The 25,976-nt window shown below is 42.8% G+C and overlaps 1 protein-coding gene across 1 annotated transcript in view; it reads right to left on the bottom strand.

Annotated features, from left to right (window-relative positions):
• FRMPD1 (FERM and PDZ domain containing 1) overlaps positions 1 to 25,976 on the bottom strand; it is a 1,007,848-nt gene that overhangs the window by 367,398 nt on the left and 614,474 nt on the right. The window contains exon 6 of the mRNA XM_069205792.1: positions 20,179 to 20,283. Within this exon, the coding sequence (XP_069061893.1) occupies positions 20,179 to 20,283 (105 nt within the window). The remainder of the gene's footprint in view (positions 1 to 20,178; positions 20,284 to 25,976) is intronic.

Raw genomic sequence — 25,976 nt, 5'->3', positions numbered from 1 at the left:
AGCCGTAGGACTCAAATGGCTTGCCGCAAGATGCAAATCCAAATTCGTTGAGTAGCTAAGACATGTTCAGAGTTTACTACACGGATGGAAGAAGCAGAGACCCGGATCTCGCGTCTGGAGGATGAGGCTGGAGCTCGCCAGTCATCTCGAGAAATGATGGAGAAACAACTTGAGGACACTCAGTGGAAATTTACAGATTTAGAGGACAGAATGAGGAGGAATAATCTGCGCGTCCTTGGTGTACCAGAAGGACTTGAAGGATCAGATATACATAGCTTTATGGTCGCACTTCTTAAGGAAGCTTTTCCGGACTTACACCAGTGGGACTGGGACAAAGAGGTTCAAAGAGCCCATCGATTTCCTTTTAGTAAAATAGGACCAAACTCAGAAGGAGGAAGTGGTAGACCTAGAGCAATATTAATCTCTTTGCTTAATTATCAGGCAAGGCAGGCTATATACGACCGAGCTCGACCCAATGCTAGAAGTAAGGCTAAGGGATGTGAGTTTTTTGTGAGACCAGACTATTGCCATATTACTGTTGAAAAAAGGTGGAGGCTCCGGCAGTTAATTCAGCCACTTCAAAGTAAGGGGGCACAGGTTTTTTTATTAAATCCGGCTAAACTGAAAGTAGTAATGGATAATAGGACTTACTTCTTCACGACAGAGGAGAAAGCAAGGGCTTTTTTGGGTGGACTTAACGGTCCGGTTCCCTAAGATAGATTTTCTGGATTGGGACATAGGGGTGGGGGTAAAGTAGAGAGGGTTAGGAGTTAAGCCCTGAGAATTCGAGCCGGGGGTAAGATATTGTTTTGGCTGAAACAGGGTTAGATAGAGAGAGATAAAGACAAAGAAAGGGAGAAAAGGTAAAAGAAAAAAAGAAAAAGAAAATCATGCACTGGGTAGGGACGGTCAGAGCGGAAGCTTTACCATCATTAGGGACAGTGAGATCCCATACTCTCCATAAATTGGGTGTAAGGGTAGGGGTAAGGGGTGTAGGGGGGTGGGGGGGTGGTTGGTAGCAGGGTTGGGGTATAAGGGGTGGGAGGATGGGAGAGGGGGGAGAGGGGGGAGAGGGGTGGTGGGGAGAGGGGGGGGCACTAATATAGGTAGAAATGTTCAGAACAATTTAATGAAGACATATCAAAAGAAGAGGATGTATAGGATTCAATATCAACAAGTTGGTTTCTTTAAGGGAGAAAGTATTGACGTGAGTTTGGTACATCAAACTGAGTGATATGGCAAATAGATTAAGGATTTGTACACTGAATATTTGCGGTCTAAATAGCCCCCAGAAAAGGAAAAGAGTGGCAGCTGGTCTTAAACTAATTAAATCAGATTTATATTGCTTGCAGGAAACACACATTGCATGGAGTAAGCGAGAGCTCATACGAGAGCTTGGGTTGACGCCTCTTGTTTGTACCAGACAGGAGGTTTCGACACGTGGGGTGACGATACTTGCCAGAAATAACAATGTACAAGTTTGTAGATCTCGAGCAAGTAACGATGGGCGGTGGGCTCTCTTAGAATTATCCGTGAATACATTTAAATTTACCCTCTGCACTATATATGGATCAGTTTTGGACGAGGCTGAGCCTCTGGATACGTTGAATATGGAACTAGTTGGATGGCCCTTACCAATAATTATTTGTGGCGACTTAAATATTCATTTAGAGGTAGGTAGCAGGAGCATGGACACCCAGAGTTTATATCAGGGACGAAAGCCTAAAGTATGGAAAGCTCTAAGGAGGTTAGTAAGGGAACATGGGTTGAGAGATGTCTGGGAAAATATTAAAACTGTAGATCCAGGGTATACCTATTACTCGTTCCCACATGCTAAATTGGTAAGGTTGGATTATTTTTTCGTATCACAAAACTTAATCCATGGGGCTGAAATAGAATGCAAACCCAGATTCTTATCAGATCATAATTCATTAATATTGTCCATAACAATTAAGGGACTATCTAATCCGCGTCGTGTATGGACATTTGATAGGAAATTGTTGGTTGACCCAGGATATATATCCCATATGAAAGAGTGGATTCACCACTTTTTTTATATCAATAGGAATACGGCAGATCCGGGGATGGTATGGGATTCATTTAAAGCTGCAGTGAGAGGTGAAACTCTTAGCTATAGTTTGGGAATACAGAAAATTAGGGGGAAGGAAATTGTAGAACTTCAAGAAAGATTAATAACAAAAGAGAGGGAGTTAGCTAGTAAAATTACTAGTAGAGAAGACATTACTCTCACTCAGACCCAAATGGTGATTCTTAAGGCTAAAATAAATGCTTACTTGAATAAAACAGTGGCAGCCGTCTATCAAAGTCACCGATTGGAGTGTTATGAATATGGTGAATCCACAGGAAAAGTCTTAGCTAGACGGGTCAGACAAAAGGCAGTTAAACAGAATGTTTTGAATATAATTGATGGTAATGGGCGGAAACATACAGAGTTAGAAGGAATTCTAGAGGTTTTTAAGGGTTACTATCAGGAGCTGTATAGTGAAGATATAGTGTATTCTGAACAGCTACAAAAAAAGGTTAGTGAATTTCTGGGGGGATTAAAGAGTACAAGGCTCTCTTCTGAGGAACAAATTACATTAGATGCACCAATTCGTATTGATGAGATAATTGAGGCAGTAAGCTCCCTGGCAACAGGGAAAGCTGCTGGACCGGATGCAATACCACTTGAATTTTACAAGACCTTCCTGATAGACATTAAAAAGGATATGCATAGCATTTTTTGTATAGCGCAGGCAGGTCAGGCACCCTTATCGTGGGAATGTGCAAGTATCATAGTACTAAAAAAAAAGGATAAATCAACAGAGTTCCCCAGTTCATACAGACCCATATCTTTGTTAAACGTAGATGGAAAGATTTATGCAAAGATTTTGGCCAGTAGATTGGCAAATGTGATAGTCAGGCTGGTTAGAAAACAACAACATGGGTTTATTCCGGGTAGAGATACAATAGATCATATAAGAAGAATAATAGCCATGTTCGATCTTGCAGAACTATATCAAACAAATTTAGGATTATTACTTTTGGATGCCGAGAAGGCATTCGATCGTGTATCGTGGAAGTTTCTATGGGAAGTCATGCGCTGGAAAGGTATAGGGAGTGGATATATTACAGCTATAAAAACTCTATATGTAGCCCCAAAAGCTAGAATTTGCATTGCTGGTTTGGAATCAGATACTATCTTAATCTCTAGGGGGACTAGACAAGGGTGTCCATGTTCCCCCTTGCTCTTTGCTCTATATATTGATTCTTTCTTGCTGAGATTAGAAGAATGCAAAAATATTCAACCTCTATTATATCATGGAGAAACATATAAGGTGTTTGCATATGCTGATGATGTAGCTATAGTGACAAGCAATACGGAGGAAGCTATTGGGGCAATAGAAATAGAGGCAAGAGAGTTCGGAAAATACTCCGGATATAAGCTGAACTCAGATAAAACACAAATAGTATGTTCTGGGCACGTTTCACTAGTAGATAGACGATTGGTATCTGAAGCAGTGTATTTGGGGGTGAAGATTACATCAGTGGTTAATCGGTTGGTGGAAATTAATTTTATCCCATTATTAAATAGAATAAAGAGGGATTTAGACCGAATGCATAATTTGCACTTATCGCTAGAGGGTCGCTGCAATGTATTGAAAATGATGGTTCTGCCAAAAATCCTATATTTATTTCGGGCTATTCCCCTTGAGGTTGATCAAAAATGGCTTAAAAGATTGGAAAAGATGGGGAATAATTTTTTATGGGGGTATGCTAAAACGAGAAGGGCAATGAAGTATATGACACTTCCCAAAGATCGAGGCGGGTGGTCAGTCCCTAATTTTACACTGTATTACTACGCCTGTTGCCTTCAACATATGGATGAACTTATAAGGGGAAGTTTTAAGGGTAATGAAGAAGTAAAATCAACCCCTATTTATACTATGATGGCGGGTGGGGAGGCAAGTGGTTGGTTATCAAAATTTGAGGAACCAAGTTACTTTAAAAAAGTAAGATTTAAGCCTTTTTTTGTCCGCCTTCAAGGTTTGGGCTCAGATAAAACGGAGTATGGGATTGGGAAAGATTACGGCTTATACACCAGTGAAATTTTCAGCTATCCCAAATCATATCTTTAGGGATCCCATACTAGATTTTTGGCGTTCTAGGGGAATAAATAAAGTCGGAGACTTGTATTGTAAATCCGGTTATAAATCATTTACGGATCTGCAGTCTCAATTCGGCTTACCTAAGACCCATTTTTTAAAATTTTTGCAAATACGAAATTTTTTACAGTCTCAGAAGTGCGTTACAGTACAGTTGTCGGAGATCCCGGTAGTTGAGGCTGTTAAAAATGGGGCAAAGATTGGCAAGTTATATAAGTTACTAACAGAGCTACAAGAAGATGATATGGCACAACAGAATGAGAGATGGATTGCACGATTTGGGGTGGCTGGAGAGTGGGTGGACCAATCCTTAGCCATGGCTGAGACAACATTTCTATCAGCTAATTTGAAAACCCAGCATTACAAAACACTGATGGACTTATATTATACTCCAGCAAAACTGAAAAAGTGGGAGATATCCTCTGGAAGCTGCAATCGATGTGGGGAAGTTGAAGCTGAGATAATGCATATGTTCTTTGTATGCCCAATGTTGCAGGGAATATTAAATGAGATAGAGGTATTCCTTAAGAAGATCACGCATTGCAATATTCAGGTTACTGTTATGCTGGTAGTATTGGGAGTCGTGGACTCACCTGAAAGTACGGAACCTGCACTGTATAAAATAAGGCGATTTTTATTTTTGTCCATGGCAATATACCGCTTATGTATTGCTACAGATTGGCTCAAAAAAGAACCCCCCACGTTTGAGAATTGGCGCTCTAGATTACTTACCATCTATAATACTGAATTAAGTCTTTATAAGTTAAAGGGTCATAAGAAGAGACATAGAGGAGAACGAATGTGGGCACCACTGACTAGATGGTTGGAATATCAAGACACAGTTTAAAAAAAAAAAAAAAAAAAATGCTAATTGTTTCGATATGTGATATATATAACTGAGGTTTTTTTTAAAGGTCTTCTTTCTCCCGTTGTTTTGTTTACTTTACTTTCTTCGCACGGATATATTATGTCTTCTTCTTTTTTTTCTCATGTAACCCCCTCCCTCCGACATATTAAAATAAAATAAAATTTGGGAAAAAAAAAAAAAGGGATGACTTATATGTAGTAAAAGGGGAGTTCTAGGCTTGGCAAGTACTTTTAAATGCCAAGTCGAAGTGGCAGTGAAACTGCACACACAGGCCTTGCAATGGCAGGCCTGAGACAGGGTTAAGGGGCTACTGAGGTGGGTGGCACAACCAGTGCTGCAGGCCCACTAGTAGCATTTAATCTACCTGCCCTAGGCACAGGTAGTGCACTCTACCAGGGACTTACAAGTAAATTAAATAGTCACTCATGGATAAACCAATCAGTAGTACAATTTACACAGAGAGCATATGCACTTTAGCACTGGTTAGCAGTGGTAAAGTGCCCAGAGGTCAAAAGCCAACAACAACAGGTCAGAAAAAATAGGAGGAAGGAGGCAAAAAGTTTGGGGATGTCCCTGTCAAAAAGCCAGGTCCAACATGACCCCCTACCAGCCTAAAGCCAGGGGAGAACAATCACTATCCGGATGTACTTCCCTGTTTGAGACGACAGAACAAGGACCCAGGCCCACAACAGTAGGGGCATGCTCCAGTTCTTCGCCTTCCTGACTCCAATTGGATCCCTCTGTCCATACTCTCAGCCAACCCATGGGGAACCTTTCTCCTTACCTGCGGATCCCATCTGTGCAGCACCTAACTTTACTTTGCTCACAGATGTATCCCAGGAGCAGGATAGTACCACCATGACCAACACAGTGGTGTTGCCCACTCTACCCCCGGGGTGTGACACTTGTCCCCTCCCCAGGGATAACTCTGTCCACCCAGACAGCAAGCCACAGTGATTACTGAGAGCTGCCAGGGATGAGAGCCAGGCCCCAGGCCTCTCAAAGCTCTCCAACCACTGTGGCCGTGGAGAGTGGGGGGCGGTAGCCCCAGGTGCTGGGCACCCTTTAACCACTCTCCCTTCCACCAGGTCAGGGATGACAGCCTGAACCTGGTCCTCCCCTCTGGGGCTCTGTACCCTCCCTCCTGGAGCAGTACCCCCAGAGTCCAACATGGTCAGGGTGCTTACAGAAGTCGCCCTGTACCATTCCTCCACCAGTGCAGGGCTGTTAACCTGCAACTGGCCCTCCAACCTGGGGCCTGTACCTTCAGGTTGGACTAGGGCCCGGGGTGAGGCTTCCCTCCCCCTGCCCTCCCTTCTGGGGTCCAGCACCCTGCAACTAGGAGTGGCCTCCTCAGAAGACAACATGGTAGGGGCACTGTTATCAGTAGCCCCTCCCTCCAGGTCCGGGGGGACACCCTGAACCTCGTCTTCCAGCCCAGGGTCTGTACCCTCAGACTGGATCACTGCCTGGCAAACCAGGACTTCCTGGGAGGCACACCTACCCTCCACCAGGTCAGAGTTTAACCTCTGAACTGGGCCATTCAACTCAGAGTCACCACCCTGAAGTTGAACAATTGCCTGGCGCACCAGGACTTTCTGGGAGGCACACCTACCTCCCACCAGGTCAGAGTTTAACCTCTGAGCCTGGTTCCCCAACCCAGGGTCACCACCCTGAGGTTGGGCAATTGCCTGGCACGCCAGGACTTTCTGGGGGGCACACCTATCTCCCACCAGGTCAGAGTTTAACCTCTGAACCCGGTTATCCAACCCAGAGTCAGCACTCTGAGGTTGGACCACTGCCTGGTACACCAGGACTTTCTGGGGGGCACACCTACCCCCCAACAGGTCAGAGTTTATCCCCTGAACCTGGTTAGCCAACCCAGAGTCACCACCCTGAGGTTGAACCATTGCCTGGCAGGCCAGGACTTCCAGGGAGGCACACCTACCTCCCACCAGGTCAGAGTTTAACCTCTGAGCCTGGTTCCCCAACCCAGAGTCACCACCCTGAGGTTGGGCAATTGCCTGGCACGCCAGGACTTTCTGGGGGGCACACCTACCCCCCACCAGGTCAGAGTTTAACCTCTGAACCTGGTCATCCAACCCAGAGTCAACACCCTGAGGTTGGACAATTGCCTGGCACAGCAGGACTTCTTGGGTGGCACATCTACCCCCCACCAGGTCAGAGTTTAACCTCTGAACCTGGGTATCCAACCCAGAGTCACCACCCTGAGGTTGAATCTTTGCCTGGCATGCCAGGACTTCCTGGGGGGCACTCTCACCCCCCACAAGGGACACACCGTCCCCAAGGGCCACACAAGAGTCTGGTTGTCGCAGGTCTCCCGACCTCTGCCCATCCGGCAGAGTCTGGGTTTCCCCCAAACCAGAAACGGTTTCACCTGGGTCATTCCTGGGGAGCTCTGCTCTCAGAGCTGTCCCCTGACTCTCAAGGTCCTCCACTGGGGTCTGCAACCCCCTCTCAACCCTATGTCTGGACTTCTGCACCCCCTCACTAGGAGGGGTACTGCCAGACACCAGAACTGATGGGATGCTGGCTACAGTCACCCCCCCAAGTTTTTCTGACACTGCGGGGCTTCCCTCAAAAAATGGCCCTACGGTACAGGCTAGGCTTCCCTCCTGGTGTTCCCTCATGGAACCCTCTAGGACCTGGGACCTACCTGGGACACTACAATCCTTTCCCACCACACTCGGTTGGGAACCACCTAGGCCACTCCCTTCAGGAGCACCCCCAAATGCCTCTTCAGACTCTCTGGTACTCACCCAGAAGTCTGCCTCCATTGTAAGTTCCCTGGGGTCAGAGAACTCACACTCCACCTGGTGTTGGCGTAGCTCTGGAAAATAAGGAACAGACATATGCTCTCCAGCAATTACATCACTCTGCCCTTCACATGTATTAACCACAGTACCCTTCACCCAACCACCCAGTAACTCAACCTTGGAAAAGCACTCTACTTCACCCTCCTGAGACTGGTGAGACAGTATCTGTCTGTCCCTGACACTCAACCCATACTCTACTGGGATGTCTCTACACTCTATATCCAGGACGTCCACCAGGGGGGAACCCTTTTCTCTGTCACACTCTGCTAGAGTCAGTAAAGTGTCCCTCCCCCCAGTAGGAATATGACTCCCTGCGCCAGTCCCCCAATCCTTCTCAGGGACCCTGTGCATAACAGGAACTACCTCATACCCTTGAACCGCCTGGGTTGTGTCAACTCCCTTCTTCAAGTTGGGCACCACATCTCTGGGCTTGTGCCCTCCTTCAGCAGTACTAGATGCAAGATTTTTGCTGCCACCATCTGAACTGGACTCAGCCTTTCCGGCCTCCAGTTTCAGCTCTTTACAGCTCAGCTCTTGAGCTGCAACCTTTTCTTCTTCCAGGGCTAAGAGTCTTTTTGCCTCAACCTCTGCAAGATACTCCTCTAATTGTTGCTCCTGTCGCCTTTGACCTCGGAGCCATTCATCTATTTCTGGGTCACTGTCCAACTCTGAGTAGTCTTCCTCCTCATGTGAGAAGTCTTCCTCCTCCTGTGCGTAGTCCTCCTCCTCATCTGAGGGGTACTTAGTCATCTGGTTTCTTGCTGCCTCTCTCTCTGCCCATCTTTCCTCCCCCCAGACTATGTAGTGATGGAGCATCTCCGCCTTAGTAGATCTCCTTGCTACAGGAAGGCCCCATTTTCTGCAAAGCTTCCTTAGGTCAGCATTAGTGAGGTGGTCAGTACGAACAAAGAATGAGTAGGTACACAATCCCATTTTGATAAGATCTTATCAGCAAAAACCAAAATCCAAAGTCCAAAATATCAATAGTATATCCAGGAGGACATCAGAGAACCAAGAGCCAAAAAAGATGAAAAATCAAGTTGACCTTCAACTGTGGGTAGGTAGTGAAATACTTAGCTACTGTATGTCACTGCACAAACACAAGTCCTATCCTCACCGCTGATCACCAATGTTAGAAATGGGGTTTTTGGTTGGCAGTCAGGTTGCCCTCTGTCCAAGCAAGAACCCTCACTCTAGTCAGGGTAAGTCACACACAATCCAAAATCAGCCTGTGCTCACCCTCCGGTAGCTTGGCATGAGCAGTCAGGCTTAACTTAGAAGGCAATGTGTAAAGCATTTGTGCAATAAATCATACAACACCATAGCATAACACCACAAAAATACACCACACAGTGTTTAGAAAAATATATATAATATTTATCTGGGTATCTTCAGGTCAAAACGATCAAAGTTGCAATATGAATTTGTAAAGATATCACTGAAAAGTGATATAAAGTGTCTTAAATCTTTAGAAAGTAAACAAAGTCTCTTTCAAACACAAAGTACCTGGTTTCTGGTGGAAAATCTCCTAAGAGGGCCACAAAGGAAGAGGTGCGTGGAAAAAGGGTGTGTGCGTCGATTTCTCCCCAGCACACACGGACTTGCGTCGTTATTTTCCACGCGGGGAAGTCGTGCGTCGTTTTCCGGCGCACGGACAGTCTCTTTCTGTGAGTCGCGGGGATTACCAGATGTCCCGGGTCTGTGCGTGGATTTTCCTGCTTGTTTACCGGTTGCGCGTCGTTCTGCGGGGCTGCGCGTCGAAGTTTCGATCTCACGGCAGGCGTCGCGTCGATTTCTCCTGCGGAGTCGGGCGGCGTTGTCCTTGCGAGGCCGTGCGTCAAAGTTTTAATCTCACGGCAGGCGTCGCGTCGATTTCTCCCGGGAAGTCGGGCGGCGTTGTCCTTGCGAAGCCGTGCGTCAAAGTTTTGGTCGTCCCGAAGGCGTCGCGTTGATCAGCGTCGGTGTGCGGCGTTTTTCTTGCCGCGGAACAAGCTGTGCATCGAAAAGTTCGGCGCACGGAGCGTCCAAGAGGAAGAGAGACGTCTTTTTGGTCCTGAGACTTCAGGGAACAGGAGGCAAGCTCTATCCAAGCCCTTGGAGAGCACTTTTACAGCCAGGCAAGAGTTCAGCAAGGCAGCAGGCCAACAGCAAGGCAGCAGTCCTTTGTAGAAAAGCAGACAGGTGAGTCCTTTGAGCAGCCAGGCAGTTCTTCTTGGCAGGATGTAGTTTCTGGTTCAGGTTTCTTCTCCAGCAAGTGTCTGATGAGGTAGGGCAGAGGCCCTGTTTTATACTGAGTTGTGCCTTTGAAGTGGGGGTGACTTCAAAGAGTCTCTAAGAAATGCACCAAGCCCCCTTTCAGTTCAATCCTGTCTGCCAGAGTCCCAGTAGGGGGTGTGGCAGTCCTTTGTGTGAGGGCAGGCCCTCCACCCTCCCCGCCCAGGAAGACCCATTCAAAATGCAGATGTATGCAAGTGAGGCTGAGTACCCTGTGTTTGGGGTGTGTCTGAGTGAATGCACAAGGAGCTGTCAACTAAACCTAGCCAGACGTGGATTGAAGGGCACAACAAGATTTTAGTGCAAAGAAATGCTCACTTTCTAAAAGTGGCATTTCTAGAATAGTAATATTAAATCCGACTTCACCAGTCAGCAGGATTTTGTATTACCATTCTGGCCATACTAAATATGACCTTCCTGCTCCTTTCAGATCAGCAGCTGCCACTTCAACAGTGTATGAGGGCAGCCCCAATGTTAGCCTTTGAAAGGAGCAGGCCTCACAGTAGTGTAAAAACGAATTTAGGAGTTTTACACTACCAGGACATATAACTACACAGGTACATGTCCTGCCTTTTACCTACACAGCACCCTGCTCTAGGGGTTACCTAGGGCACACATTAGGGATGACTTATATGTAGTAAAAGGGGAGTTCTAGGCTTGGCAAGTACTTTTAAATGCCAAGTCGAAGTGGCAGTGAAACTGCACACACAGGCCTTGCAATGGCAGGCCTGAGACAGGGTTAAGGGGCTACTGAGGTGGGTGGCACAACCAGTGCTGCAGGCCCACTAGTAGCATTTAATCTACCTGCCCTAGGCACAGGTAGTGCACTCTACCAGGGACTTACAAGTAAATTAAATAGTCACTCATGGATAAACCAATCAGTAGTACAATTTACACAGAGAGCATATGCACTTTAGCACTGGTTAGCAGTGGTAAAGTGCCCAGAGGTCAAAAGCCAACAACAACAGGTCAGACAAAATAGGAGGAAGGAGGCAAAAAGTTTGGGGATGTCCCTGTCAAAAAGCCAGGTCCAACAGTGGTGCAATACAGAAAGAGTATTTGGGTAAATATTGACCCCAAATCACTTGATCTGATGAATGATGAAGGAAACACAGCAGTGCAAATTATGCTGTTTAGGGATGTATTTGTTAGTGGTATGTCAATGTTTGTGAGTTGAGTATAAAAGTAGCAATTGTACGATTCCAAGGATGATTTCAAGGCTTTGTGAGCATATTTTCTTAGTAGAGAATAAGGAAAAATGAACGTGTCCTGTGATAAAGTTGCAAGATCTGAACAATTACTTGATGTAACACAACTTCAAAATGGAGGGCACGTTTCTGTTGAGAGACATAATGCAGGAAGGGGTCTGGCTGGCATGCCTGCATCTAAAAGATATCTATTTAATGATTCCAATTAGAAGTCCTTTCAATTTTAATGGGGAGGAGAGCAGTGGAAACAGACTCTCTTTGGCACCATGGGGATTTTCACCAAGATGCTGTGACCGGTGGTGGCTTGGCTGATAGAGAAAGAAGTAAGGCTGATCATAAATCTGAGTGATACATGTTAATCATGGCTCGGCACAGATCAGTTGTATTATAGCACAGAGAGATAGCAGTGGATTTGTTAGTTAGCTTGGGATTTGCTATAAACAGGCAGAAGTCAAGTCTGATTACAAGTCAAGAAACACAGTTTCGAGGTTGTCTAGTGGACAATCAAGTGAGTGGTTTGAGGCTTCCAAGAGGCTAGTGGAAAACGATTTGGAAGAAAATGTGCAAAATTTTTAATTTGGATCAGTTTCCTATGTGAATGTGGGCAAGGATAGTGGGTCTTCTATCTTCCACAACACAGGCTATTTCTTCTGAACCACTGCATTATTGTTTATACAGATGGAAGGCAGTGCATTTGAGAAAAGGCTTGAGGTTTTTTCAAAAGATTTCTTTAAATCCAAACGTGAGTGTGGAGTTGGAGTGGAGGCTCAGGATACGTGCAGGCCTGGAATGGTCAAACAACTAACAATTTTGGCAAGAATCCAGGTTTTCTTGTTCGGATGCAAGCTTAGAAGGTTGGGGTGCAAGGTGCGAGGCCAATTAAAACAGGAGGATGTTGGTCAGAGGAGGGGAAGATGCATATCATTTGTTTGAGGTTGTTAGAGGGGTCATTTGCAAATATTGTGCTTTTTGGAGAACAGAGTCAAATGACGTGTGACTCTGAGAATGGACATTGTCTCAACAGTATAATATGAGCACAAGACAGGATGAGCATGATCAAAGGTGTTTTGGGAGCATTGTCCCAAAAGTGATAGTTTGTTTCAGGCAGAGCACATTGCAGAGTTGAGCAATGATGTGACAGATTGGTACTCCTGGAATGCAAGCTTTTCACAATCAGACTGAATCTTCAAGTAAGAGATTATTTCAATTGGCATCGAGTTTCAGAGTATGCAGAGGGAGATGTTTTTCTCCAAGACTGAAAAGTTCTCAGACATATGTGTTTCCATCCTTTGGCATGTTAGCAAGTCTGATATTAATGACACAATGATGAAAGGAGTCACTGGTGTAGGTAACTTCCTTGTGGAGGTTGCATGATTGTTACTCAGTTATGTTGGCTTTTGCGATATTGCTTTTAACATTCTGAGAGTTATTGTTGAACGAGATGAACAAGTTGGTGAGGTCAGGTAATGTGGGAGGTGCTTGGCTTTCGGGGGGAGGGCTTTGAATATCATTGAGAAATCCAGGGTGCTAGGAACAAGAAGGGCGAATAGATTGTCATGATAAAAGTGGGTTTACTGGAATTGTATGGGATTTGGATCACATTTCATCTGATGTAGGGTTTATTTTTACTTATTTGTTGGAAATGTTTGAGAGAGGAGTGTTTTACCAGATAAGTAATGTGCCTCGGTCAGCTTTAGCATCAGGACATGATTTAGTTAACTGACCAGGATACCCTTGTGAGGAGTTTTTTTAGAGGTAGACGTATGTCACAAAACCCACTTTGCCAGGTATAATTCAGTTTGTGATGTGGAGAAGATGACTAAGCTTTTTGAAAGTTGAAGGAGAGTCTGACTTTTAGGGATTTTACACTAATGTTGTCTATGTTGCTGTGTATGATGCTTTTAAAAGGGTGTCAGATGTGTGGAAGCAAAATTTCTGTCCCAGAGGAAGTGTATTTCCATTTTGGCTGGGAGAACGAAAACCTTATCTACAGCTATTTTCTATCCATATTTTGATGAAAATATAAGATTGTGTATGGGAAGATGTGTAAAGGAGCATGAAGAGTGTACAAAGGTGGTTAAACCTGTGGATTTTATATGATTGCTAATTTCGTTTAAGTAGACTGACAAGCCTGTTAAGCCCCCAACTTTAGTAAGGTGGGTAAAGGAGGTAATGAAGAGAGCAGGTGTGCGTGTGAGTATTTTTTGAAATTCACTCAATCCTAGTAGCTTCAGACCTAAAGGCTTTGATGATAGGGGTGATTTGCAAGATATTCTTAGACTATCAAGGATAGTCAATTGATTCTATGTTTAGGCAGTTTTACTGTAAGCCCGTCAAGAGTGTGGCAGAGTGTTTGATGGCAAGACTTTAAACTTACATAATGGATTTGGACCTGCAGTGCTTGAGATGTCAAAACATCCTGAGTACTTTTTCCCACACAATATGGGAATGCCCTGTCATACAATGGTATTGACAGAATGGATGCACCACACTATCACAAATATTTGGTAGGATATACCAAGCTGATGTTACTGGGGCTGATGGACGAAGGGGGGGAGTCAATACACAAGAATATTTGTTGTACTGCGCTTCCCTTTTGCTAAGAGGAACATAGCACAATACTGATGCTCCGCACATGCACTACCAATGCTGAATGGGCACATGGAATGGACAATTGTGTTGTGGCACAAAAACCCATATTTATATCCTATGGCTGCCTCGAAAAACATCATGAGGTCTGGGGGCATTGGAAGGCCTATACAGATGACCTAACTCACCAGTGTTAACACAAATACTGTGAAGTTAAGTTTCGCTGATTTGTTAAAAGGGGTGTACCTGACAATTGTGCAGCAATTGTAACTTGTTTATACTGCTGTATGTTTTAAACCTCAAGGAAAAGTGTTAATATAAAACTTCCATACTGTTAGCCTCTAAGCCTTGCCATACAATGTAGATTTTCCAAAGACCGGTGGACAGAAAATTTTGATTTTATTAAACATACACAGGATAAAATTATCCTTCTCAGGATGATGCAGCCTGTTAAAAAATATGTTTGGGTGTTTTATTGCAGTTCTATGGTATCAATGTTGGAATTGCCAAGTGGAAGAATTTAAGTTTGGAGATGGAGGAAACATGCATAGAGATTCCAAAAAACGTTATTGGTTTTTCAAAAACACTGCTTGTTCACAGCTTGTATAAGAAGGAAGATGGCTGCATTTTCTGAGTTTTACAGTGTTCTATAATGTTTAGGTGTTCTACGTTCTTTCAAGGTGGATGCTGCAAGTGGACAAAAACGAAGGATACGAATGTTAGCCTCCATATCATTAAAAAATCTCGATTATTTTCGGTAAATTCCTAAAGAGATTACATATTTTTTTTAATGCATATCGAATTTCTTTTTATTTAGACATTGAGATATTTCTATTGCACTACGTTTCGTTAGCCCTTTCAGCAAAGGTCGCCACTCAAGTACTTTCCACATGAAAGTCAGCCCGGACTAAAGGGATAAAATACAGAGACATGGCAGCCAGAAGAGAAAAATAAAAAAAATAAAGCTTGCGCAGTGCAGCAAGAAGAATACAATAGAAAATAAACCCTTTGTCACACAAAGCTGAGACGTGTCATTATCTAGATTCAGCAATTAAGGGTTAGGTGAGTGTGAAAGGAGTATAAAAGACCTACTGGCCTTCCTCACAAAGCTTAAACTAACATAACCGAATGTTCTGTTTCAGTAAGTGAATTCGTTTTTTGCTTTTCTAAATTGACTAGCAGTGTGTGTTACGTTGATTACAGTGTTCTTTCTTTTGTTACTTGGGTTTTCACAGCATACAAATTGAGATCTAATTAACAAAATTGTACTTTCTTTCAGTGCAGACACAGCTACAATTTTTGCTTTGTCGGTAAAGTGCAGGTTTAGTGGATCCTGTGCTACTCATCTCCAGGCTAACAACACAATGGTCAGTTTAGGCTCACCCTCCAGCCGGATGCAAGTATACAAATGAAGATAACATCGGATAAAAATACTCAGCTACCTCTTTGACAGGACTCAAGGTTGCATCTACTGCTGTGCTCATGTAATGACAACTGACAGTTAAAGTATGTTGTCAGGTTGAACCTACTTATTTGCTTCAAACAGGTAAAGAAGAAACAAAATACAGAGGAGTGCTTTGAAACCATTCAAATAGTTAAGAAGGGGGGCTGATCCTTCTTGCAGTGTTATGTTCTGGTGCTCACTCAGGAAACCAACCCTAAGTACATTGGTGCCGTATTTGCATCAGAGCTGACATGTTGTTTCTCATGCTAGATGAGCTTTTTGTGGGTTTGCCTCTGAGCACCCCAAATTACTTGTTCCATTCTAGTGCTCTCACTGGTTTCGGGGACCAGGATCAGCACGATACATTATGCAATATAGCATTACTGGCTGATGCTGAGAGATATACTAGCCATTAAAGGCCCTCCAACTGAGTAATAGGCAAGCGCTTATTACAAGGGAGTAAGGGCCAGATGTAGCAAAATCCGTTTTTGCGACTTGCAAATTGCGAGTCTGAGCGACTCGCAATTTGCAAGTCGCAAAAACAGATGCAGAATGGTGTCTCAGACACCTTCTGCGACTCGCTATGGGGTCGCAAAGACCCACCTCATCAATATTCATGAGGTGGGTCGCATTTTGCGACCCCATAGCGAGTCCCTGCACTCACAGGGATGGTGGCCTGCTGAAGTCAGCAGACCTCCATGTCTGTGACTGCTTTTTCAATAAAGCAGTTTTTTTTTTCATTTTGCAGCCCGTTTTCCTTAAAGGAAAACGAGTTGCAAAATGAAAATAATACCGAAACCATTTGGTTTCGTTTTTTTACAGAGTAGGCAGTGGTCCATAGGACCACTGCCTGCTCTGAAAAAATATTTTTGTCGACATTCACAAAGGGGAAGGGGTCCCACGGGGACCCCTTCCCTTTTGCGAATGAGTTACCACCAGTGTGACACTGGTGGTAACTGCGAGTTCGTTTGCGACCGCATTCGCGGTCACAAAGCAACTCTGAATTGCTATGCGAGTCGCAAAAAGGAAGGGAACACCCCTTCCTATTTGCGAGTCGCATTTACAAATTGCGAGTCGGTACCGACTCGCAATTTTTGAATGAGCATCGCAAAAGGCTTTTTGCATGGCGCAAACTGCGATTTTCACAGTTTGCGTCATGCAAAAAGCTTTCTACATCTGGCCCAAGGTCTTTTCCCGCTGTTATTCCATGGAGCTCTCAATGTTCCAGGGTTCTACTACAGCATTATAGCAAACTGCAGAGGGCTCTATTGGCCTTTAAACTACCTCTATCTTAGTTATAAGTGCAAACTTCAGACAAGGGCCTATAACGAGGGAGGGGGCATTTACCAACTGTCATAGCACAAAGGTGATAATGCTATTAGAACATTTCACCTTCTTAGGTAGAAAATGCTTTACTGTACCCTGCTTGGGCACTTCGAACATTGTGTTGTGCAGGGCTCTTGCCATTTTTCAACATTTACAGATTCAGTATTCGCTGATATTTTGAATCAGTCTGTATTGCTCCATAGGGCGATATTCTAGTGGTTTTTAATATTATTGCAGAACATCAAGAACATGTGAGGTTAGATTTATCAAGACTTCAGCAACATCATTTGTTTGAAAAGGAAATATTCAAATATCTTACATGTAGATTGAATTCTGGACTTTTAATGGATCAAAATAATGTTTCAGGTACATCAGATTAGCATACTACAATGTTCAGGAGACTCAAAGGTTCCTTGAATTTGCAAATTGTTGTTATCAATTTATTAAGAATCCGTGCAGAAATAACCATCATCACTCGTGCTTTAAAAAGGGAAATTGTGAAGAGAGGCTTTTGCTTGGATCATCAAGCTAAAAGAGCTTTGAGTGCACCCAGATATTCACTCAAGCAACAGTCTTATGGCATGCTGATACTTAAATTATGTTTATTGTTTCCCCATAGCTCAAGGCAAGCCAGCAATGATAATGTCTCTGATATCCAACCCAGCAATTCAGCTGGCTTTGCTTTGCATCAAGCTCTCCCACTAAAATGTCAGACTGTAAGGTCCCAATATACTTGCAACCTCAAACAACACTTTCTTCCTCAACAGCTATGGCATCAAATGCCCTGGAAAAGGGTCTTGGCTGAAGGCACCAAATTCCCAGATCGCTGAGGTTTTTGCGATCAACTCAGTATCCCAGGAAATGGATATAATGCAGAAGTGTCCTGAGAACGTATCACGAAAACAATTAAAAAAAGACTAAACAACTTTTCTAGAAGGACAAATGCAGACCTATTAGTAATATTGCAACATTCTTCACAGTAAAAAAGCAGCATTTGTTACAAGCCCTTGAGAACAACACCAATCACTCAGGCTGCCAACTCCCAATTCATGCAGATAAATCTGACAAAGTCCCAGAGGGTCTCCAACCCGCAGTGCACTTCCCTGTATACTCTGTGTGATCACAACAAACTCTCTGCTCTGAGACCGCAAAAGCCGGCTTCACCCCCAAGAGTGATAAAATCTTCAATCTATGAACTGCTAGTAAGTGAAGATCTAAATGAAATAGCGACACCTCTGAAAGAAAGAGCGAAGTTTACATGTGTGCAGAGCTCTGCATTTGTGACAAAAATCTCCACACAGAGAAATGGGTTTACCCTTGCTAGGAATCACCTTTTCAGGTGCCGAGTGGCATAAAAATGGTACATTTGATCATAAGCTTACATTTACTTCCAAATTCGCCATTGTGAATATGGCCTGTTGAGTATTTCACTGGGCATTGGTGTAATTTGTTCAGGGAATACCACTGGTCCTGTAAGATGATTTCACACAAGTTCTATTCCCGATTCGGGCTCACACTTCCACTTGCACCTGCATGGGGATTACTGCTCCACTCGGGGTCTTAGTGTTTGTCACAGTCTTCATAAACCTAAGATGTGCACTGCATACTGCCTACAAAAACAGACCATTCATTTCACTTGAATATGCACAAGGTTTTCTAACTCAGGCTGTCCTCTGCACGTATCCTCCACTTCATAAATCTGGCATTCACAAATTCACGTGTCTATGTATAGTTCAGCATATGGATAGCAACACTGATCCATGAGTCTTCCTTCACCTGTTTATCTGCACTGCCAGATGAGTTTGGCCTTGTCATATTTTAGGAAGTTGCTGCTTAGCATTATTTCCAGTATGGCATAATTCTCTCTCAAGTCACTAATGTCCCACTTCTGGGCTCACTTTTGGGCGGGAACTTTGGGACCTTTACTTTATGGGAGCTATTCACAAAGGTAAAGTTATAAATGAGTAAATTTACACGTTTATATTTACTTTTACACTTTGGAATAGGTTTACTACTTTTAACTATTCACAAGTGTAAAATTACTACAAAGTGTAGATGTAAATGTCCCAACCCCATGAAACCGGGAGGAGGAGCAACATTTATGAGTGTAGAGTTACTAATATTAATTTTTCTTATGTAGGCAGATATATCCCTCACTGGGGTTGAGTGTCCCTGTGGTGAAGTATAGGGAAATGTAGAACTGTTTATTAAAGTTTTTTTTTAAATGCAAAAACTAATTTAACTTAATTTATATAATTATTTCAAAAACAGATGTTTTAAAAAAATGCTACAGAACTATTAACTTAATCTTGAAAAAAATTGAATTAATTCATGAATAATAAATAAAAATAACATTATTTTGTAAAAGATTTATTTAAAAAAATCTGACCTAAAGTAAAATGTTCATATTTATTATGTAGTAAGTATTGCTAAATGGTTAGTTTAATTTAACTTAATTATTTTTGTAAAACATTGTTACATTTATTTTTAAATTAAAGAGAGTTAAACTTTTTAAAATAAAAAATATGTTTTATTCATTTATACTTTTTGAACATCAAATAAAACTAACATGTTTTTAAAAACTAGAAGTAATTTATTTTGCCATCTTTTTTATGAGATTCTATTTTAAATCCCATCTCCATTATTTTCTATGGGAGGGCGTTGCTGTACCACTGGTAGCCATGTCTGAGCTGGAGTACGTTTACAACAGTTTTGAGTCCTTTTTTGCTGTAGTAACTAAAGAAGTGCAGTTTTCAAAAATAAATAGGTGCACTCTTTTGTGGGTGGATGCATGTCCCTCCCTGAACCCATCCATAGCCCTCCTTTATCCCCTCTGTACACCTCCCTGAATCCCACCTCTTTAATCATAAGTATTCCCCATTTATCACCCTTCCACCAGATTCCTCTCAAATTTACTACTAAAATGTGTGCAGAGATATCCGCAACAGTGAGAAGCCCTCCACACGGAAAAGATAGGAGGCGATGGTTTCTACTCATCGGTTTGTGAAAAGCATTTTACAATGTTTGAAGAGTGCTACTGTAGTACTACTAAACGTACTACAAAGTGTGCACTTTATGAAGAGGTCCCTATGTGGGACAAGGAATACAGGCGGCCAAATGGAGAAGCTCATACCCAGTCCACAGTAAACTTTTCAGAGGCGCCTGCCACCCAAGCTGCGAAATAGCAAGACTGTCTGGCCTTACTTCTAACTTGTGTCTCTTTCTTTCACCACCCTACACTTCCTGCCTCTTTATCTCACACTTTCAGGTTCTTTTTTTTCCATTTCCTTCCTCTGTCACTGCTTTTTATGTTTTTTTCTTCCTTCTTTCTCTATTTTCTGACTTGCTCTATCTTGCTTTGGATCAAAGTCTGATAAGTTCCCGTCCTCCAAAACGAGTGCCCACCACTTGCAACCGCTGACACAAATTAAGCAGCACAATTTCAATAATAAAAGAGAGCACTGACCTGTGTATGCCCGTTCACGATGATTTCTTCTGCAAAGCGGACTTTAACAGGATTGCATTTTAACCTGGCTCTCTTCTCTGCTGTAAGAAAAGATGATTTGGGCCCCTGTGAAAACAAAACCCATATATTTAGCGTGTGGCCACTACTGAATAGTGTTAAACAGCAAATCCATTAATATTGTTGGCCCACAATTGAAGAAGATATTCTTGTGGTCACCCAGCGTGGAGTCTGTAAGTTCTAGCAGTTGCTTTAAGGACAATAGCCCAGTTCTTGCACCACCAGGAGACGAGCGTGCACATGCATTTGCATAATATTGTCTTATGCATGCGTAACTTTCAATGTGTCTCTGCCATTTATAGATATATCCACACAGACAGTGAGAGAAAGCTAGAAAGTGGCAACTTGTTGAAATCAAGCGGTTTGCAGTACATTTGTGGAAACGTACCTAACTGATCCTCTCTGAAACAAGTGCAAGTAAGAAAAAAAGTGTCCTGTTGCTTCGAGTGACACAAACGTAGCGAGACAACACTTTTTGTTAAGCAAAAACATTCTCACTGGAGAAAATGATTAAAGCTGGCCAAAGACATTTTAATGATCAAATCCAAGGCATGTAGTGTGAGCGACAAGATGATGCATGCAGAAGTTGTGCACACACCTGTGCATAAACTGTCCATTTTCACGAAACACAGTAATTTTTTGCAGATTTGTCTCTGTGGCACAGGTAGCAAAGGCTTCTCCAGTAGCATGGAGGAGTGTCACCCCCGCCAGTAGCGGCAGCTGCAAAACTTTTACCAAACAACAATGATAAACTGTGTTGTTATTATCGTTGTTTGGTAAAAGGGCGGGGTCACGGGTGTGACGAGCATTTAGGGGGAGTGCTCAGCACCCCCCCTCTGAGAGCATGAGTGTTTGGCCGGCCGGCCGTCTTGGGCCGTCCAAACACACATGCGCTGTAGGGTCTCTACAGCCCAACCAATCCTGACGCTGCTTTAAGCAGCATCAGGATTGGCCACAGGGCAGGCTTGGAGCCTGTGCCTGCAGCGAGGAGAAGCAGGAGTGGAGTGGTGCACGGCATTATGGTAAGTGTTTTTAAAAAAAGAAATTTTTTTACATTTGATTTTAATTCCCCTCTCACGTGCCCCTTCTGATTGCTGCGAGCAGCTCCTGGGCACAGGCCCAACTGGTGCATAGGGAAGAGGGTTTGTGCGGATGGTACTCATACATAATCTATAAAGGACTACCTATAAGGCCGGTTGTTTTCTGACTCGTACTGGCTTCTTCACAAAACTCTAAACACAGAAGCCTCTCCGTGTTTGCTCCAGTAGAAAACCTTCCATGATTGACCGAAGGACCGGTGAGTAAAATCGACATATGGTTTGGGTACACTTGAATAACCAGATAAGTCAGATTGTGGCATGTGAAGAGTTTCTTTTCCTGTGCAATGGTGACCACATATTAGGGTAAAGCAGAGCACAATTTATCTTTAGGAAACATTTGGGGGCATATTTATACTTGGGTTGCGCTGTTTTAGCAACATTTATTTTGATGCAAAAACGGCACTAACCTAACTCCATATTTATGTTCTGACGCTAGACTCGTCTAGCGTCAAAATGTTGGCGTGAGTGTCAAGTTGTGGATGCGGTAAACTACTTTACGCTAATTAGATGCAAGGTAGGCGTTCCCGTCCACAACATGATGCTAACACCCTAGAGCCATATCTATCCTCCGGCGCAGAAATGACGCGCACGGAAGAGGCGGACCAAAATAAGGGTGCAAAGCCTGCTTAGCGCCATTATTTAACACCTGGTCAGATCAGGCGTTAGAGTACCTGTGGACCCATTTCCATGGCCAAACACCATGGAATGAGCCCACAGTTGCCCACCCCAAGCCCCAGCAACACCCCCACCCACACCAGAGGGACACCACAGGATGCGGAACCCCATCCTGGGCCAGTATTGTTTTAATCTTTTTTGGTGTGCCATTGGGGGCCCCTGACATTGGGCCCCCAGCCCAGCACTGGTTCTTATGGCCTTGCACAGGGGACACTGGTACCCACGCTAGGCTGGTTAACGGCATATGTATTGCCGCTAACCAGCCTAACGTCATTTCTAATCCACTAGCTCCTTTGTCCCTACTACCATCCCCCCAGCTAGCGTATTTTTTATTTACACTAGCCATTCCTTAGCGCCAGGGTGTATCAATCCATAGATATTGCGCATGGCTGCCGCTATGGAATGGCGCTAGCAGGCACTAAGGATTTTGACGCAGAACTGTGTTAGTGCAGTTTTGCATCAAAAAGTATAAATATGCCCCTTGGTTTTTAGGCACCAGCAAACACAGTCACCTGCAAAAGCTCTTTGAGACATCTATGACACGCTGATGAGTGTGCACTATTAAAGTAAATAAATCTCACAATTAGACTAATACACGACAGGCATATAGTGCTCAGAAATAGGTAGCTGCTAAATTCAGAGTTAACAAGGTTACCGCAATTAGGAAATGTAGTGTTACTCTTGAAATTAGAGTCCAGGAGCGAAAAAAGCGTGAAAATATGCAGCACAGTAGATGTCTCCATTGCTCCGTTTGTCCTGGACGCTTTACCACATTTTTACTTTTGGTTTCCACCAGGCTTTTTCTAACCGAAATTTCGATAATACCCAGAAATAGGGCAGTTCTCAAAATCTTCAGATACGGTTAAAAAAATGTGTGGTAGTGCAATTGTTGCACACCTACTGTTATCATGGGATTCCACTGAGTCCATCCGTTTTACTCCTTGTACGCTTCTAGATAAAATGCATCACGTTGATGAGCTTTTTTTTCATCTTTCTAAATAACTTTCTCAAATTGAAAACTCATTCACTGGCTACGTAAATGCCCACAAACTTGGCATTGATTTGACTGGCATTGATCTGATTTATTCTTGAATTTATGGACTTTACTGGAACCGCCAGTGAGACAACTAAGGGACATAGTTATACTCTGTCATTTTTTTCACGCAAATCCGGCCTAATTTTAACTCCATATTTATATTTTAGTGCTAGACATGTCTAGCGCCAAAATGTTGGAGTTAAGGTAATTTTTTTGCCTGCGGAAAACTACCTTGCGTCAATAAGATGCAAAGTAGACGTTCCCGGGCAAAAAATTACTCTCAGGCCCTTGCGTTTATCCTCCAGTGCAAAAATTGTGCACGGGAGGGAGGTGGGCCTAAATAATGGCGCTAAGCTTGCTCAGCACCATTATTTAACGCCTGGGTCAGGGCAGGCGTTAGGGGTCCTTAGGCCCATTTCCATGGTGGAACACCATGGAATGAGTCCACAGGTGCCCTCCCCAGGCCCCATGGACACCCCCACCCACACCAGAGGGACAGCGGAGGATGGGGGACCACATCCCAGGTAAGTACAGGTAAGTAAAGGTAAGTATTTACCTTTTTTTTATAAAATGCCATAGGGGGCCCAGACATGGGCCCCCATACATGGTGCAATGGTCATGCCCATGGGACCCTTGTCCCCTGTGCTGGCCATTGGGGTGATGGGCATGACTTCTGCCTTTTCTAAGGCAGGAGTCATGTGGCATGGTAGGTTTAGTGCCATAAAATGATGCTAATCTGGCTAGAGTCATCTTTTTTGACTGTAACAAGCCTAGCATCATATTTTAGTGCTAAACGCCCATCTCCCATACCGTCATCCCCACCCGGCAAACATCAATTTTTTTTACGCTAGCCCACCCTTTTGCGCCAGATTGTGCCATTTCATTAATACGTCCTGGAATGACGCAAGCCGGTGCTATACTTTTATACGCAAACCTGCATTAGTGCAGGTTTGCGTAAAAAAACATGAATCAGGGCCTAAGTGCCTATAGTTTGTACACCATTCTGTGAAAAGCTCAAATCAAGTGGGTTTTAACAGCTTATAAAACATCTGCTAAGTGTTTCACTCATTTCCTAGAAGCTCCACCCCATTGATATGCTCATTAATAGGGCAGCTTTGCAAGGAATTCTTGGAGCAATCGCTGCACAATGGTCCTCTAACGAAAGTGGACACATTTAAATGGCAATACGGCAAATTGGTGGGACTATTATGGCCTGTCATAATATATGTACTGAATCAAGATGAATGTTGCTTACTGGAGACCGCATACTATGTTTGCACTGTATGTTGCTTTATTCTAACAAAATAAATAAAAGTTGATTATACAAAAAAATAGGCAATTTTACCTATTGATATGTGTGACCTTCCACTAAAATACAGCAATTGTATAACAGCCAAAGAGTTTGAACTGATCTTAAGGAACCAATGTCAAAAGCTGAAAACCACAAATTAAGGCAGCAGGTTCGTAAGCGTACTAGTAGTAGTTATGAGGCATTCCAGGGCACCCTTTTTTAAACCCAGCCCGTTATATTGCAGTCACACTGGGATTCTGGCAAATGGAATATGGACAATAATGAAACATTCAGAGCCAGAGTTGAGTGCTGCCAACATAAAGGAGAACATATTCTTTCTCTCATGGTAGGGATAGCTGAAAAAATAAAAAGGGTTTGGATTCTGAATACCAACTCCAAAATATTGTATGACCTTAAAATTGTGGGCAAAATATTATAAAGGTAAATCTACAGGTTTAGATGTATTACAAGTACATTTACTCTTACAGTTTTGAGTAACTTTACTACTTTGGCTATTCACAACTTACACGTGTAAAGTTACTCAAAAATGAAGACTTACATGTCCTCACACCCTGAAATATGGTAAATATTAAATGTGACAATAAAGTTGATACTTTTAGTGGCTTTTTAACTGTATTGAACATTTCACTCTTCTCAGAGACCTCCCCAATTGAGGCAAAGGTCTCCCTCTGTTAATGTTTAGGGAAAGTTTACTCAACTTTAAAAAAATGAAAATGTAATTGTATGTTAAATGTTAATGTTAATTAATTTTATATACTTATGTTAAATGTAGAACAATGTAAAAATGCTACAGCATTAATAGCTTAATTTTACATTATAAAATTAGCTATTTTTAATATATTAAATTACTTTTTTGTTTTTTTAAACTTAAATTAGAAATATATCCAGCTTAAGTAAAACAAATTACATTTCTATTATGCATACAAGAGCATTAAAAGTGATGTATAGAATTATTTAAAATTAATTATTTTTGGCAATTTAATAGTACATTATTTTGTAAATTTCAAAAAAGTTCATTAATTAAAAATGTAAAATAAAATAATAGTTATGTTTTAAGTTAGACAATTTTTTTAAACATTATATAAAATAAATGTATATATTTTTTTTAAATAATTGAAATCAATTCATTTATCTTAACATTATTTCCTGTGGGGTTATATTTTGAGCTCATACCTCCATTATTTTCCATGACAGGCTGTCGCAGTTGTGGGTTTAAGCACATTTAGAACTGTCTTGGGTCATTTTTGGCTGTAGTAACAATAGCATTGTAGCTTTTGCGTAGGAAGGGGCTTAAGGGCATAATTATACTCCATTTGACCCGAATTTGCATCATTTGTTTGACGCAAATTCGGTGCAAAACTAACTCCATATTTATATTTTGATGTTAGACACTTCTAACTTCAAAATATTGGAGTTTGCACCATTTTTTAGATGCGCAAACCTACCTTGAGTCAATAGGATGCAAGGAAGGCGTTCCCATCTAAAAAATGGTGCTAACCCCATAGCCCGATATTTATTCCCCAGTGCTAAAATGATGCACGGGTGGGAGGAGGGGCTAAATAATGGTACAAAGATTGCTTTGCGCCATTATTTAATGCCTGGGTCAGACCAGGCGTTA

This window comes from Pleurodeles waltl, chromosome 1_2 (assembly GCF_031143425.1).
Source record: "Pleurodeles waltl isolate 20211129_DDA chromosome 1_2, aPleWal1.hap1.20221129, whole genome shotgun sequence".
NCBI lineage: Eukaryota > Metazoa > Chordata > Amphibia > Caudata > Salamandridae > Pleurodeles > Pleurodeles waltl.
Note: the sequence above shows the minus strand (reverse complement) of the source record. Positions and strands in the feature narration are given on the sequence as shown.